Raw genomic sequence first — 17832 nt, forward strand, 5'->3', positions numbered from 1 at the left:
TTCCCACTCAAAGTCTAAGAGAGTTAAGCCATAAAATGTAAGTAGAATCCCTCAGTACTGGAACTAAAAGTTGAGATCTTAAATTCAAGGACTAGTGTGGTGGCACAGGACTGTAATGCCAGCATTCAGAAGTCTAAGGCAGGAAAATTGTAACAGAGGACAGCCTGTCTCAGAAAAAATCAGTAATGACTAAAACTGAAAAAAAAAACAAGTGGGCCATTATTCCTTGCAGAAATTATACACTGAATGTTCTGAGGAACATTATCTGATTCCTAAATAAAAATGTTGTTAGAAAAATTATGATAATAAAGACAACAAAGAGGCCTCATTATCAAAATAAAAATATATATGAGCGGTAAGAATACAGTAGAACTCAAAACATTTTTCTCATCTTCTTCTACTGACCATCTTAGATTTCATTAGAAAACAGAAATTATACACTAAATATTCTGAGGAACATTATCTGATTCATAAATGAAAACATTGCTAGAAAAATTATAATACAGACAACTAAGAGGCCTCATTATCAAATAAAAGAAAATATGGGTGGTAAGGCTACAGTAGAACTCAAAGCATTTTTCTCATCCTCCTCTACTGACCATCTTGGGGCGCGCGCGCGCGCGTGTGTGTGTGTGTGTGTGTGTGTGTGTGTGTGTGTGTGTGTGTGTGGCGGTGGCGTGGGGGGAGGAGGGGGCGGTGGCGTGTGTGTGTGTGTGTGTGGGGGGGGCGGTGGCGTGTGGGGGGGGGCGGTGGCGTGTGTGTGTGTGTGTGTGTGTGTGTGTGTGTTGGTACTGCCTTAACAGGTGCTCTACTGCTGAGTGCTACTCACAGCACTTTTTAAAGATAAGTTCTTGCTTCCTGCCTAGGCACAAGTCTGGACTGTGCTATTCCTATTTTTTGTTTCTTACCATAGATGGGATGACAAGAGGATGTCACCAGCTCAGATTTAAAAGGGGATCTAAATGGGGCCTCATAAACTTTTCTGCCCAGGCTGGCTTCCAACTATGATCCTCCTGTTCTTAGCTTCCAAAGTATCTAGGTTTAGACATAAGCCACTGGTGCCCAGCTTGGACTGACATTTTAAGTTTTATGTTTCTCATTGATGGCTATTTTTTGATCATCCAAGTTATATTAAAATTCCAGGAAATTTTTAAAAAGCATTTAATAAAGAAACAGAAGAGAAGAGGCTCATCAGGATGTACCTTATATTGAAAATATACTTTGCACTAAAAATACACCCTATGCTGTGCAACGGACCAGCTCAGCCGGAGCACTGGGACCGACGGGACAGGGATCTCGGGATAGGTGGGCAAGGAGTCAGCGAAGTGACAAACAGACACAGACTCAAAAGAGTTGCATCTGAGTGTATCTTTATTGAGGAGAATTAACATTTTTATACAGTGTGTGACTGTGACATAGATTCTTTGTTTATTTAAGCACGTAATCAATTTTTAAGAAAAGCAAAGCATTAATGGGTTACATGAAAATTGATGACTATCCCACCAACTGTTTAAGCTAAGTGGTGTGGAACAAGTCTAGCATATTGTTTAATACAATGCATCATCTATTCAGCCTTTTTATGTTTAATAATTAACAAACCTAAGACAGGGCTGTACTTATATTGTACTCTTTTTTTTTCCCATATATTTTCAAGTCCCTTTGAAACCATCCTAAAAACCACTTCCAAGTTGAGTCAGGCGTTCTCCATTTCCTATGATTTTAATCCCAATATTTGTTCACATAAATTTCTAATTGTTATTTTAAACTATCTTGTTGTTATTTTAATAATAAACATCATAATGGTCTAGAGCTGCCTAATCTTTGCATAAAATCTAATGAGTACCAAGATATCTTTCCTTTTACATTAATCCATCTGTTTTCATCTTTATGAACTCCTGTATAAGGCAATGATTCATCGGTTGGCTCAGGAAATGTGATATCACTAACTTTATATTTTGTGGGAAACCACCATCTATTCCCTATAACATAAGCTGGACCAAACTTAGTCATAACTGTTGGGGAAATCTTTCTTTTCCTTTTATTATCAGGGGGTCCCTTTTTCTATAACTCTCTGTGCTTCTGGTTTAGTTTAATTCATTAATTCTGCCTGTTGTAACATATTTAGAAATTTTAAATTTCTATATTTACTATGAGTGAGCCGCAAAACTGCTTGAGAAGTTGCAGGAACTTTTGGAGGCAGCGTCACATCACATGATAAATTGATTAGGGCATTGTCCACATCTAATCTTTGGTCCTAGTCTTTATTATTCAGAGAAGCCGTCTCTATTGGACTGGAAAGAAACAACATGCTCTGTTTCGCAGATGAATAGAAAAATAGGCAAAATGAGAATAAAGGCAATGAATGTACAGCCAAGAAGAATATAATAAGGATAAAGGTAGAGGCAATAAAGGTGCAGCCATGATTCCTTGAAGCTTATGCTTTGCCTGATGCGATCTCTCATGCAGACTCCACAGGAGGTGGCGTGGCAATGCTGAAAATACCTACATTTAAAAAAACAAAAAAACAAAAAAACATAAAAGAAAACAATTTTCTGGTGCCGGTGGCTCACACTTGTAATCCTAGCTACTCAGGAGGCTGAGATCTGAGGATCATGGTTCAAGGCCAGCCCAGGCAGGAAAGTTCATGAGACTCTTATCTCTGATAAACCACCAGAAAACTAGAAGTGGCTCTGGGCTCAAGTGGTAGAGTGCTAGCCTTGAGCTGAAGAGCTGAGGGACAGTGTCCAGGCCCAGAGTTCAAGCCCCAGGACTGACAGAAAAGAAAACAAAAGAAAAGAAAACAAAAGAAAAGAAAAGAAAGAAAAAGAGGAAAGAAAAGAAAGGAAAAGAGGAAAGAAAAGAGAAAAGGACAGGAAAGAAAGATCCCAATTTAATCTAAGCATTGAACTTCCATAATCATTAGAAATTTAGAGGACACTGCCTAATCCAGCTCCAAAAATTTGTGTTGGTTTTCTGCAGTTAAACTGTAAAGATATTGTAGGCAAGTACAAATTAGTCACGATGAGTCACAATGATACATACCAACTCCAGAACAACTGTTAAAAGGAAGAGGGGCATAGGACCAGAAAAGGAAAACTGTAACTAAAATGTTTTTTTGCCTTAAAAAAATTGATAAATGCCAACTTTTATGAAAGACAGCTATTTGGTATCAGTTATGCTATTTTCTATACTTTTCTGGAGATTTGATCTTCTTCAAAATTAAGAAAGAAGTAATTATAAATTAAATTAATTTAGCTCTTCATATGAAATATTGTCCTATAAACCTGCTTTTCTATTAATCCTTCTCAACCCCATCTTCAGTTTATTAAAGCAACATAAACCCACCACATATTTACACACGTATGCCCAAATCTGAAGAACATAAACATTCCTTTCATTCTTTCAACCACTGAGTAAAGGAACATTTTCTACTGTTAGGCTTAATTTTTTCAAAGTAGACTTGACTTGGGCACTTGGCAGTAAAACCCCAAACAGAATCTCTGCAATCAGCCATAAACACTGATGTCAGTTTGGGGTACATAATCAAAACTAAAGTCATACATTTTTATTTCAGTTTGTTCTTCCTCCTGAGTATATAACATGTTCAGTGGAATGGTAGTTACTCAGAGGACTAAGCATAAAACAAACTTCTCAGCTCTTGCAGGGTTCTTACACATGATTCACTGGAAGGGTGAAAAAGTCCAGTATGGGTGGGACTTGGAGGTGGACAAAAAAAAAATCAGTGATGAAAAAAATGGAGAAGCAGTTGTATTTTGAGAACTAGCAAGCATACATATATATATACAAAAAGGTTTGATTCAAATCTCTCAAAATCATATGCCTGATATGCCATTCCCAACAAATGGAAGAAATATACCAAAATTAATGTTTCCTGAAAGCCCTCAAAAATTAAATTCAAAATGAAAACAGTATTTTTATTTTGTCCAGCTATTGTAATTGGAAAAAAAACCCATACAAAGGAGATAAAAAAAATGCTTCAGATATCGTTCCATTTTCAAACGTCTGTTAATTTTTCATCTTCAAAGGGCACTTTTATCCTACACATTTCTCTTTAAATACAAATGAATTAGTTTCTAACTCACATATGTCCTGGTATATGCTGCCAAATTAAAGTGTGAAAGTAAATAAGGCAGGCCATGGCCAATTATCTAGGCTGCTACTTTATCTGGGGATTGGGTATTATGATAATACAGAGTGGTTAACCAAGTGTTACTGTGTACAGTGTTGACCTGAGCTGATTAGCAAAGAGAAAGTTGAAAAAAAGTATCTACCAGAATAAAATATAATGAGCAAAAAATAACAAAAGAGAACAAAGACCTGTATTCAATTTTGAACCTTTAAAAAAATCTTGAAAAATAAGCATTGTTAACTTTTAAGGGAAAAAGTCTAAGTCACTAATTAACTGTATCATTTAAAACCATTCCCAAAAATATCCTTACAGTACTCATAATTCTTAGGAAGAAATAAATTCTTTCAAACCATCCACTAGGTATTTAACCCCACACTAGGCATTATGAACATAAGGATTAGCCATATCTCCTGGTCACTATGTCTAATTGAAGGACAAATGAATGATACAAACCTGACTGCCAGACTATATAAAGGAAGAGTTATTAAAGGTTAGATCACTAAAGGGAAGGATGGTGATGACTATAAAAGACAGACAAGTCCCTTGTAGAGGGACTTGTAGAAAAGCAGAGGCTTTTACACAGGAAGCTATTACAAGAGTAAGACATTCCAGCAAATGTGAGCAGTAGAGAGTAAAGATAAGGGGAGAAGCTGGGCATCAATGGCTCCCATCTATAATCCTAGCTACTAAGGAGGCTAAGATCTGAGGATCATGTTTCAAAGCCAGCCCAGACAGGAAAATCTGAGTCTCTTATCTTCAACCAACTACTCCAGAAAAAGCTGGAAGTGGCACTATAGTAGAGTGCTAGCCTTAAGCAAAAGAAGCTCAGGGACAGTACCCAAGCCCTGAGTTCAAGCCACAAGACTGGACCCCCCAACCAAAAAAAAAAGATAATGGCAGAGTTTTCAGAAAATTGCTATGATTATGGTATTGAGAAAACATGCATGTATGGTTTGTAGTACAGAAAGAACCAAATGAGGCATCTGACTAAAAGCAAGAGAAGAGTAGGGATTATGGCCAAGAGATTACAATAACATCTCACTGATGAAAACATGAATATATGGAGAATAAGGAATGGAGAAATTAATTTGTTCTCCATTTTCTGGATTTCAGTGATAAGAAATTCAAGTAGAGGAGCTGGGAATGTGGCTTAGTGGTAGAGTTTTTGCCTAGCATATATGAAGCCCTGGGTTCGATTCCTCAGTACCAAATAAACAGGAAAAAAAAAAGCCAGAAGTGGCGCTGTTGCTCAAGTGGTAGAATACTAGCCTTAAGCAAAAGAAGCTCAGGCAATATCCAGGCCTGGAGGTCAAGCTCCATGACTGGCAATAAAGAAAGGGAAGGGAAAGGGTAGGGGAAAGGTAAAGGGAAACGGGAGAAGGGAGAAGGGAGAAGGGAGAAGGGAGAAGGGAGAAGGGAGAAGGGAAAGGCAAGGCAAGGCAAGGCAAGACAAGGCAAGGAACTTAAAACAGATTGTCTATTAAGACAACTAAAGATTCAGGACTGGATACAGGTGAGAGATTAAATGTTTGTCATTGCTCCCACACTGTTCTAAGACTTACCAACTCCTTCCTATAAAGGCCCCCTTCTTCCACCTTTGTGTCCCTTATCCCCATTTAAAGTTACCAGGGTGCGCCTTTAAAATATAAGCCAGATCATATCACCATTTTGCTCAAAGTCCTCCCACAGCTCCACTCCATTAATAGTAAAATTCAAAATCCTTACAATGGTTTATAAATCCCTTCATGATCTGCTACTCCCAGTGGCCTTCTCTCCAGACTAAGCGCCTACGAGTCTTCTCTCTTCCTCATCCTCTTCGCCCCACACTGGCCTCTTTGTTATTCCTTGAATATAACAGGCTTGCTTCTTCCCACTCAGAGGCACTTGTCATTGTTGTTTTCTCTCTGCCTTGAAGACTCCTAGTTAGCTAACTAGCCCAACATGGCTAACTCATTTGCTTGCTTTAAGAATGTTCAGGGGGTAACAATGTTTAAAAAGAAATGTACTCACATTACCTTACTTTTGTAACTCTAACCCCCTTGCTCATCACCTTAACAATAAATTTTAAAAAAGAATGTTCAAATCCCACACTCGAGTTGGCTTCATCCTCCTGTGGGAGGGTGCTAGCCCCACTCTCATTGTGGTACTCTGATCTCACTTGCTACTTTTTTCCTAGACAATTTTTTACCTGTGACATAATTCACTTATGTTTATTGTTTGTTTCTCTCTTATCTACTGGTAAAATATCATCACCACAAAGGCTGAGATCTGATTCACTGAAGTATTTCAAGCCTAAAAGATGGCCTGCAAAAAGTTGGCAGAACTGTTCTCAATAGCTAGGATATGGAAACAACCCAGATGTCCCACCACAGATGAATGGATCCAAAAATTGTGGTATCTATACACAATGGAATATTATGCAGCCATCAGAAATGACAAAATAATGGCATTTGCAGGGAAATGGATGGAGCTAGAAGGAATCATGTTGAGCGAGGTAAGCCAAGAGCAAAGAGACAAACGGTACATGGTCTCCCTGATAAGTGGATGCTAAATCCAAAATGTTAGGTCATACCACAAAATTAACAGGACTTAAGAAACAAAGAACTCCCACTCATCTGGTCGAACCACTACTAAATATCCCCATGCTGCTGATCACATGTATGGTGTATATGTGTACACCATTATATGTTATAGACCGTGATAGACAATTTGCTCCAGGAAAGTTAGAATGAATTTGTGACTTTAAATGAGCATCATTATTCTACAATACTGTGAAATTTGGGAAATTATGTAATCACTTAATCACAGTTTTAAAAAAAGAACCTCAGGGAAGGTAGGGAGGGAAGGGATGGTAGGGGGAAAACAATGGAGGGGGTAACAATGCTCAATAGGAAGTGTACTCATTACCTTGCTCATGTAACTGTAACCCTCTGTATAGTATCTTTACAATAAAAAATTTTTTTAAAAAGTTGGCAGAAACACCAATTAGCTGAATTAATGAACTTTTACAAAGGTGTGAAAGAGAATGAAAACCAAAACCAAAATAAAAGTTACTATGCATCAGCTTGCACCCTGCTCATTTCTTCTAATATTTCTTAATTTGGAAATGGTCTCACAATCCAACCAGATGTTAATGCAAAAAAGCCTGGAAACCATTACAAATCTCAGTTTATGGGGCTGGAAAGGTGGCTCAGTGGTAGAGCGCTTGCCTTGCATGCCTGAGGCCCTGGGTTTGATTCCTCAGCACCACTTAAGCAAAAAGAAAAAAGCCGGAAGTGGTGCTGTGGCTCAAGTGGTAGAGTACTAGCCTTGAGCTGAAGAGCTGAGGGACAGCGCCCAGGCCCAGAGTTTAGGCCCAACTACCGGACACCTCCCCCCCCCCCAAAAAAAGAAAATCTCAGTTTATCACCAAAAGCTGTGGAAGTACCTGTTATCTCTAGAGCACAATCTCTGTTTTCTACTCCCATTGCACTAGATCAAATTTTTTTCCTCCCTAGATAGTGAAGTTTACAACTGAGCTTTGGTGGTTTCATTTAACAAGAACTACCAGCATTAGATAGTATGAATGACTATGACCTGCAGGAAAAAGCAAAATAAGGGAATGAATTTACCTACACTTTCTTTCCTACTATTTGGGCTAGCCCAAATATTTCTGTTTTGAAGACTTTCCCAATTCCTTCAGGCAAAGTACACATTCTCTGTACTTAACTCCATTCAAAGACTTATTATAGGAATTGCTTTTTTCCTGTATCAGATGCCCCAGTGGACAGAAGTCTAGTCCTGGCACCAAAAATTGTGTGAACAGATGAACACTTTTGTCTAGAATTGGAAAGTTATAAAAAAAAGTTAAGTCTGGAGAAAAATAAGCCTGCCCAAAAGAATATTGTATATATAACAACCAAGAGATTAAATAATTAAATGGGAAGTATTATAAAGCATATTACCAGCCTACTCTAATTCCATCCTCCCAAAAGACATTCAACGGAACCAAACAATAGAGCCATTAGTGTTCAGCCCTCAGCTGAACTCTGAAAACCTTGGCCATGGAAAGATCTTCTGAGTGAAGCAAAATGCAAGCCCTCATACCTAGACCTAAAGCAACTGCAACTTTCAAGAAGCCTGTACATAAATACACATATAAACATACGAGAACAATATAAAATTTGTAAGGGTCTTATATAAAGAAAGTCACTCAAATATGCAGAATTCAACATATTAAATTCAAATAGGGTTTTAATTTTTCTAATAAAATTTTACATTGCATACGATGAACTATTAAAAAAACTATAAAGAGCCTAGAAAGCAATATTTATAATAAGCAGATACATTTCTGTACTTAAGGGAAAATGTAAAAATATTCAAAACAACAGTTACTTCATATATATTCCAATGTAAAATAAATAGCTTACTATATGTTAAGTGGCTTAGTCACTTATAGTTTGGCAAGTTTATGACCAACCAAAGAAATGTTAGTCATGGCTCTGTAATTTTTCTAGGCCACAGACCCCTCTAAGATGCCATTGAATCCTATAAGTCCTGTCCTATAGGAAAACATACATGTAGCAATTTTAATGCATCATGGAGAGCTTTACCATCTATTATGGACTTTCTAGAGATCCAAATAACCCATCTGTAGAACTGTTGCTCTAATGACCAGAAATAACAAATAACGTAAGATGCCACAGAGGAGATAAGCTGTTAATAACTCGAACTTTTTTTCCTGTCATCAAGGAAATTGAGAAATGTTCAACTTGAAAACTTTATTCACTGAGTTTTATCAAATGCTATAGGTCTAAGTTATGCCAAACTGCATACACATGCCTTATGAAATAAATCTTAAGTTTTTTAAAATAAGATATTAGGAAAATAACTAACATTTATTGAGCATTCCTTATGATCACATATTGTCCTAAATATTTTAAACATATTCATATGTAATAGAAATGTCATATTGTGATCCTTGCTTCACAAAGCAGTTAAGGCACAAAAAAGAATAGAAAGAATCAAGGAACCATGACACAAACAGAATTCGTGAGTGTAAGAAGCAAGAAACTCTGATCTACAAAGTAAGGTTCTGCTGTACAAAAATCTCTTCAGTTCTATAAAGCAAGAACATTTTGTCAAACTCCAGAATAGGAATGACAATCTTGATCTTTTTCCACATCCTGACAAGATAATCCTTACAAAAACCACACTCAGGAATATACTGCTACCAGAAATGAGAACATAAAATGTTCAGAAGGAATGCAATACTAAAGGATTTAAGATTTCAAGGATAACCCATGTCAGTTTTATAAAACATCGATCAGTGATAAATCATGCTTTGTAAAAATTAGCCACTTAGTTATTAAAAGTTTAAACAGGATCCTTTTTTCTACAAAAGAAATTCACGTTTCCCAACCTCAAATGTTTCATCTAAAACTCAAGCCTCCTTTTTATCATCCTGGCACTATGCCTCTTCCCTTCCACAAACACACAAGTAGATAACCTTACAGGTTCAACAAGTTTGATTCAATCCCAATTACTAGGCATGGCACCCTTCTCATTTCAATAACTGGGGAGGCTTAGGCAGAAAGATCAAGAAGACAACACAGGCAAAGTTAATGAGACTCTATCTCAAAAACAAAATATAAACAAAAGGGTTTAGGGCATGGTTGCCTAATATGTAAAAGGCTGTGAGTTCGATCCCAAGTACACAAAAAAAACAAATAAATCCCAGCAATTGAAAAAAAATTATAACTTCTATACTATGCCCTCAACAATGTAGTATACAGTAAGTGGATTGTTGGATATATGTTATTTAACATTTTGTAACACTGCATTATGAATTATTATGATAGCACCAAAATAATGCAATGAAGCTTGGCACTAGTGGTTCATGCTATAATCCTAGCCATGAAGGAGGCTGAGATCTGTGGATCATAGCTGGAAATTGGGCAGAAGAGTCCAAGAGACTCTTACCTCCAATTAACCATCAAAAAGTGGAGCTAGAAATGGAGCTGTAACTAGAGGGCAGCCAAAAGCAAAAAGGCCAAGCAAGAGAATGAGGCCCTGAGTTCAAGCACCAGTGTAGGCACAAACAAATGAAACACAATAAAATCATGGTTTTATCTTTAATTTAATTTACTATAATTTACTATTTTGTTAGCTCAAAAGAGAAAAGAAGTAAATCACTAATTTTTCTGGATCACTTTATACAGCTATCAGTAATATATGATAATCACAAAAATTTATCTGAGAACATTCCTTTTTAAAAGACTGATGTTCTTAAGACTGCATAGTTTCTTGTAACTTTCTTTGAAATATTTGAGACATTAAAATCAGAGAACAAAACTCAGAAGTTGACACATAATTCTACCAACTCATAAAATGGACATTAATATACAATCATGGGTTTCATGGCTAGCCTGGGCAAAAAAGGTAGTAAGATATCACCTCAATGAATGGCTTATTCATGGTGGCTTATTCATGAATGGCTTATTAAGCATGGTGGCTTGAGCTTGTGATCTCAGCTACTCAGGAGACAAAGATAGATGAATTACAATCTTGGGCTAGTCTTGGGCAAAAACGTGAGACCCTACCAAAAAAGAAGCTGGGGGATGGTTTCCTGAGTGGTGGAGTACATACTCGACCATCTTGAAAGTATGATTTCAAATATCTCTACTGCCAAAATACAAAATCAAATCAGAGGCTTTTTTTTTCTTCACATGGCATTAACTTTTTGAATTAGATATGAGAAAATCAATTCCATTAAACTGCTGCTGCTTTAATAGTAATGTTCCAAGTCACTAAGGACAACAACGAAGAAACAACAAACAAAAATTCCTACTGTATTTAATTCACAAACTGAATCAACTGCTCTTAATTTATTGAGCTGCTAAAATATCTCACTGCTATCATACACAATTTAAAACATACTACACAGAACTTCATGGAAGCCAAAACCAATTAAAAGTTAGTCTTTAAAAGACAAGTATATGAAGTATACAAGCACAAAAATCCACACTAAAATATTCCCTAATATTAAGCAGTATTTTTAAGTATAACTTACACTTGCTGATTATCAACTTAGTAAAACGCACAAGGTTTTTGTGGCCTTATCAAAACTCAGAATGTCATCTTTTCATCTATAAGGCTGCCAAATGCACCAGATCCTTTCATTAGCTTTATTCTATATTTATACCCTAAATGGGAATTAAACCTGTTCCAAGTAATGGCCACATTTCACTCATCACAAGAAAATAAAAAGCATAGAAGTAGCATACGAGAATGACAGGCAGAACAGCTTTGGTAATGTCCTTAGAAAAGCAAACATGAGTGTACATTGACACAAAACAATCCAGGAATCAAGTTAAGTAATTCCATTCCCACTTACCCGATGAGCTCTCAGTAAACACTGTTAATGTTTGTCCTCCAACACTTTGCAAGACAAATGGATGTTCTCTAGGAGCACTGACAGAAGCCGGTTTCCCTCCAATATCATGAATATTTGCAAGATCCTCATTCAGAGTAAATGACACCTAATAGACACATTAACCAGACCTTACTACAATAGATACTTATATTCCAAGGATCTGTACAAAAAATTTTAATTATAAATTAATACTTTTTTAAATTGTGTAGCATTTTCTAGTCTATCAAACATCTTTTAAAACTTCATCGAAAAATCCTTAGTAGTCATAAATTATAAAAAATCTATTCCTATGTGCCAGAATGATGGGGCTCATCTAAAACAAAAATGAAATTTCTTTTTTCTATGGCCTCTGAGGTCAATGACCTTTACATCCTAATTTTTCACAAAGGGCTTAGCACAAGAAAGAAAACATTATTTGCTAATAGAGTAAATATTTTAAGAACATTAAGGAGTGGATTATACTGGAGACAGGTAAAAAAAAGTGGGGTATTTGCTTTAAAAAGCTTAAACATAAAAAGAAGATATATTATTTTATTAGTCTTAACTATTACATGAGTACATGGTACTGTTTTTGTGTTTCAATATTTGAACTTGCTTGCTAGGCAGTTGCTCTACTGATAAGCCAGGCCTCCAGTCCTTTGTCTTGTTATTTTTAAGATAGGGTCCCACTTCCTGCCTGGGTGATGCAGGAATCACAATTCACCTATATTAGGCTGTTCATCTAGCTGGGAAGACAAGACACATGTGCCAACATGCCTAGCTTTCTTCTATTGAGATGAAATCTCAAGGACTTTATCTGCCTGTAACCTCAATCCACCCAACCTCAGCCTCTGATGTAGCTGAGAAATAAGCACAAGCATGTGAGAAAGGGTCTTGTGAACTTCCTGTCTGGGCTCCCCTCAAATTGTAATACTCCCAATAGTCATCTGGGATTGTCTCAAACTGCAATACTACCAATAATTGTTACTTAGTTACTCCAAAATAACTAAGACTACAGGTGTGACTCACTGGCATGGTAGATATACCTAAATACGTAAAAGAATAACTCAACTATAAGGTTTTGAAAAAAAAGACCACAGGTGTTCCTCCCAAATGATTGTCACTGTATCATAGATCTGAAAATAATAAATCTTACATTAATTAAATGCATAAACATAAACTTACTGATCTCCTAACCATATAAGAAGATCATAAATATTTATGAATAATTAGTACTTATAGTGTGATAAGTACTATATACATTGTGGATTAAAAATTTTAGATTAAAAATCTAAAGCCCTAAAAATTCCAAAATCAAATGCCTTTGCCACACTGAAGTAATGCTGAAATATTACTGAAGTCATACTCATTTCAGAGTGCTGAGAAAAGGTTAGGTCAATGAAGAAAAAAGTTGAGCATGAACAACCAGAAAAGAATCCATTCATGTTTAAATACAATCTTACATTTTAAATAAATTTCCATAAAAATAATCTTACCTCAGTTCTTCCTTGAGTCCTGAAAGAGAAGAAAATATTTAATATTATTCAGATTTCATACTGTTTTAACATGAGTTTAAAGCCAAAAGAAATTATTTTAGTTCATATTTGATTAATATATTTACAGACTAACTCTTAAGTTTATCTCTGGCTCTCCCCAACTATTTATAATCCTATAAGAAAAAAATATAATGCCACATTAAACCCACTGTCATATAACACTATTATAATTTGCCCTAATTATATTTTGACCAAATAATGAGCTTATTATAATTCTAATCTTTATTTCTTCAGCAAAAGGCAGGTTTATTTAAAACCTGATCTAAATAGTACTTCAGCAAATTTTATATCTTGTCTATCTAAAGAGGTTTTATTTATCTACTGAAATCTTAAAGATCAAGATAAAAAATGAGTGACCAGATTTGGCTGGACAGAAGAAGCAAAATCAGTTAGAATAGGATTGGAAGTGTAGTTCAGTGGTAAAGCACATGCTTTCCACATGCAAGGCTCTATGTTTAAGCCCCAGTGCCAATAAAGAAACAACAAGCAAGCACCAAAACCCAAAACATGATAGGGAATAGTGAGAGATGAACTAAAAATGAGAAGATAGTAAATATCGCAGTGTAAAGCATGAACTTTATTATTTAAGCAATGAAGATCCACAGACACTATTTGAACTAAAGAATAATAAGCAAGATACCCAGCAAACATGCCTGGAAAATACCCACAGGACTAAATATACAAAGAAAGAACTAGACATATGAAGACCAGTTTGAAAACTATTTCTCCATAATACCCAGCATAGTTACAACCTGCTTTCATTCAGTCACTCAGTCATTTGCTCTGTCATTATTAGTCTACTATACATTCATTAAGCAATGTGCTAGAAGGATGTAATAAATGAGTACAGATCCTTATACTAAAAGGTCCCAAGCTAAAGAAATAGGTCAAATCCATAAATAACTACAAACAAGGTAGTTTATATCTTGTCAAAATTTAGGACAAAGGTACAACATACTGTCAAGGAAATAGAGACTAGAAAGTCAGGGAAAAAAGCATTAGGGCAATGAGGCCAACAAAATGGGAGCAACCCAGGTTGAGAAATACCAGAAATGAGAAACCATCTATATATCAAGCTCACACCAGAAACACAGCCTAGGGCCAAACTTGCCTTGCCTTCCCTCCTCTCCTCTCTTTTCTTCCCCTTCCCTCCCCAGCTCTTCCTTTTGTACCCCCTCTCCCTTTTCTCCCCCTCTCCCTCTCATTTTTGAGACAGGTTCTCATTATGTAGCATTAGCTAACCTCAAATTTTCCATCTTCCATCTCAGCCTCCCAAGTGCTGAGATTACAAGTATGTATCACCATGCCATCAGTAAAGGGTCTTTTAGACCAGCCTAAAGAGTTGAGATTCTTAGAACAATTTCACAGTCTTCCACTGCATATTAAAGTGTAATGTCAATCTTTTTTGTTAGGAAAGTATTTAGAAAAATATACCTAACACTTCATACAATAATATGAGTTTCTAGCTTCATTACAAGACTAGAATCTAATATCTAGTCCCTCATTCAACTTGATGCCAATCCCCTAGACATGTTTCAGTCAGGCACTGCATTCACTACAGTCCATTCCCTATCATTCCTGACGTTGGCTTCTTGAGACAATTAATTTAGCTGCCTTTAAAACAGAGATGTATGGACAATGCAAAGGCAAATCACAGAATATATTCCTATAAAACCCACAGAAAAAGAATGGTGTAAAGCAGGTTATAATGGAATGCAAGGAAGAGGTGCACAGCGGGCATTAAGCTGTTAGAACTGACAGAAGAGGAAGTGACTGGAAGTGGACAGCAAAGTAAAAAGGATGAAGTAAAGATCATGTTGACATTTTCAGTCTGGATAACTAAAAAACCACCCAGATGTAATTAGGGAGCACAGGAGGGAAGGATAACTTCATTTTCACATACATATAATTAGAACAGAACCTTGGCTGTAATGGTAAGAGATTGATGAGCTCTAGATGAGTTAATTTTATGAAATGAAAGCTAATCCTCTAAGACTTACAATTTTAAAGGATGACATATATTTCATTATCTTGTGTTTGACTATATTAATTGCACAAGACCTTTACATTACAACTATAATATATCCTTACATGAAGACTTATGGTCAAAATAAAAAACATTAACAAATGTATCTTCCAAAATATCTGCAGGGGCTGGGAATGTGGCTCAGTGGTAGAGCGCTTGCCTTGCATGCATGAGGCCCTGGGTTTGATTCCTCAGCACCACATAAGCAAAAAGACAATAGCCGGAAGTGGCGCTGTGGCTCAAGTGGTAGAGTGCTAGCCTTGAGCTGAAGAGCTGAGGGACAGCACCCAGGCCCAGAGTTCAGGACCCACGACTGGACCCCCAAAAAACAAACAAAATATCTACAAAATCAGAGGCTGGGAAAGTGGCTCAGTGCTTGCCTCCCATGTATGAAAAGGCCGGAAGTGGCGCTGTGGCTTAAGTGGTAGAGCACTAGCCTTGAGCTGAAGAGCTGAGGGACAGTGTCCAGGCCTAGATTTCTAGCCCCATGACTGACCAAAATCAAAAACAAAAACATAAACAAAATATCTGCAAAAATCAATGAGGTAAGAAGTTGGGTTATTCTTCACTAAGTTTTTCATATTGCTATGCATTTTCTTCTTCACTACTGAATCCATTTCTCAATACCTCACAGCTACTTCTTCAATCTACCACTTCAAAGCAAATAACTTACCGATCATTTGTCTTTCCTCACTTTTAAATACTTCTTGGATATGAAAAAGAGGCGCAAATTTTTTATTGACACTGTCAACAAAATGCCATCAGCAAGTGATGGCATCCACATAGAGGACAACCTAAAACAGCTAGACTGCTGGACCACACATGCTAGACCCTTGTTGAGGAGATGGAATGAAAACCTGTGAAGAAAGCAAGTTTAAGTTCAGTAGAGGAGTATTATTAAGTCCAAATAGGGTGATGAGGCCATTCACACATGGTATAGAGTAGGCAAGGAATGAACAAATACAATCACAGGGAAACAAACATATATTAACAATTACAGAAATAGTCTTTCATTTTCATAAAAGAAATAAAAATATGAAAAGGGAGAAAATTAACATATCCTATAGCATTAGATAGGAACCAGAGAGTGGTATGAATTCATGATTTTCAATATAGATGAATGTGTAAATAAAAGGGTGTGTGTGTGTGTGTGTGTGTGTGTGTGTGTATTCCCCAGCTCCACTCACTGAAGACCTGGGAACAGCACTGAACACTTGGAATATTCAAATTTTAGTTTCTGATTACTCTAAAAGAAGCAATGGTGGGGGGGAGGGGGGAGGCTGGGAAGGGATGTGAAGGGTAAACAAAGGAGGAGGCTGCAATGCTTGGTAAGAAATGTACGCATTATCCTGCCCATGTAATTGTAACTCCTCTGTACAGTATGTTCACAAATAAAATTAAATTAAAAAAAAAAAAGAAACAATGGCTCCTTGAAGAAAATGGCTAATAGGGCTAAGGCAGTTATATATAAAAAGTGCTCCAATAGGTCACTGGGCTGCTATAACTTAAGTAAGATGGTAATTTCCATAGCTATCCCATTAACTGGTAAATTCATCTTAAGAATAGTTATACCACATATCTTCTAGTCTTAAAAATATATGAAGATGGATTGCCCCGAGTCTTCTAACAGTTTCAAATGTTGTATGTTCCTCAAAGAACACTGACTAAAGTAGTTCTCTGATCATGCCTCAGCTCAGTCCATAGACAGAACTTAGCTATTTGCAGCACTGAGAACTGAACATATTGTGTGCACTGTGAGTTAACTGGGAAAGGAGAGACCTGGATCATCTTCCCACTTCACTCTAAACAACAAGCAGCTATTAATGGACTTCTGTTTACAGCCACAGGAATTTGATGACTCATATTTTGCTGAAAATCAACTAAAATCCTGATAACATGGTCACACACACTGCTAAGACATTCCTCACCCATCCTACACATGTTTAATAGTGAACTAAGTAATTCAGCAACACAAAAAAACCTAAGTCAACTAGGAATGTAAACTAGACAGCCTGGACAATATAGCCAGGAGACCTACTAGGCAGCAAGCTGTTTTTAAGTCTTTCCACACATTTTCAGGGTACTATTTAATATAAATGTGTTCTTATCACAGAATAACAGAATGTGGATCAAAGTCTTTAACTCTCATTTCCCATGTGGAGATGGGATTATTCTTTTTCTATTTCTCTCTATCTTATCTTCTTATATTAAAATAAACCTTTGCCAAAATTTCACTTTATGAGATTCTCCTTACTGTGACACCCCTTGAAATGCTTTTCCTGTGTGGATGTCAAGGGCCAGCGGTTTCCTCTAGGAAGAGGAGGGAACTCCCTCTTCCATTATCCAATAACAAATTGGTGAGCCAGCTTGGGAATGAGTCTCACGAAATATAAAAAGCATTTACTTTGGAACTTTTCTTTCTCCAAATCAGTTAACTAAAATAGCTTTCTATCTTCTCTCCCAGACTTTTCCAAAAGTAACTCAAAGCTAAAAAGTTATGAAAAATAGGTCATATGAGTATCTTATATATAATTAAATGAGCATCTCATTTAATTAGATTTCTAATTCTTAGCAATTAAATCTATCCCATCATGATGCATCAATCCTTGTTGGCTATCAGGGTTCTATTTTTGCAAAGAATAATAGCATTTAATCTAATGCTAGATATAGCCAAAGAAACTAATGAAAATTTTGTTCTCTACAGCTC

At 36.5% G+C, this 17832-nt stretch overlaps 1 protein-coding gene across 1 annotated transcript in view; it reads right to left on the reverse strand.

Moving 5' to 3' along the window:
• Gtf2f2 (general transcription factor IIF subunit 2) overlaps window positions 1-17832 on the reverse strand; it is a 134428-nt gene that overhangs the window by 102779 nt on the left and 13817 nt on the right. Inside the window, exons 3-4 of the mRNA XM_070028441.1 lie at window positions 13040-13058; window positions 11526-11670 (exon numbers count right to left, since the gene is read on the reverse strand). Coding sequence (XP_069884542.1) covers window positions 11526-11670; window positions 13040-13058 — 164 coding nt within the window. The remainder of the gene's footprint in view (window positions 1-11525; window positions 11671-13039; window positions 13059-17832) is intronic.

This window comes from Dipodomys merriami, unplaced genomic scaffold (genome assembly GCF_024711535.1).
Source record: "Dipodomys merriami isolate MVZ:Mamm:240054 unplaced genomic scaffold, mDipMer1.0.p SCAF_192, whole genome shotgun sequence".
In the NCBI taxonomy this organism is placed as follows: Eukaryota; Metazoa; Chordata; class Mammalia; order Rodentia; family Heteromyidae; genus Dipodomys; species Dipodomys merriami.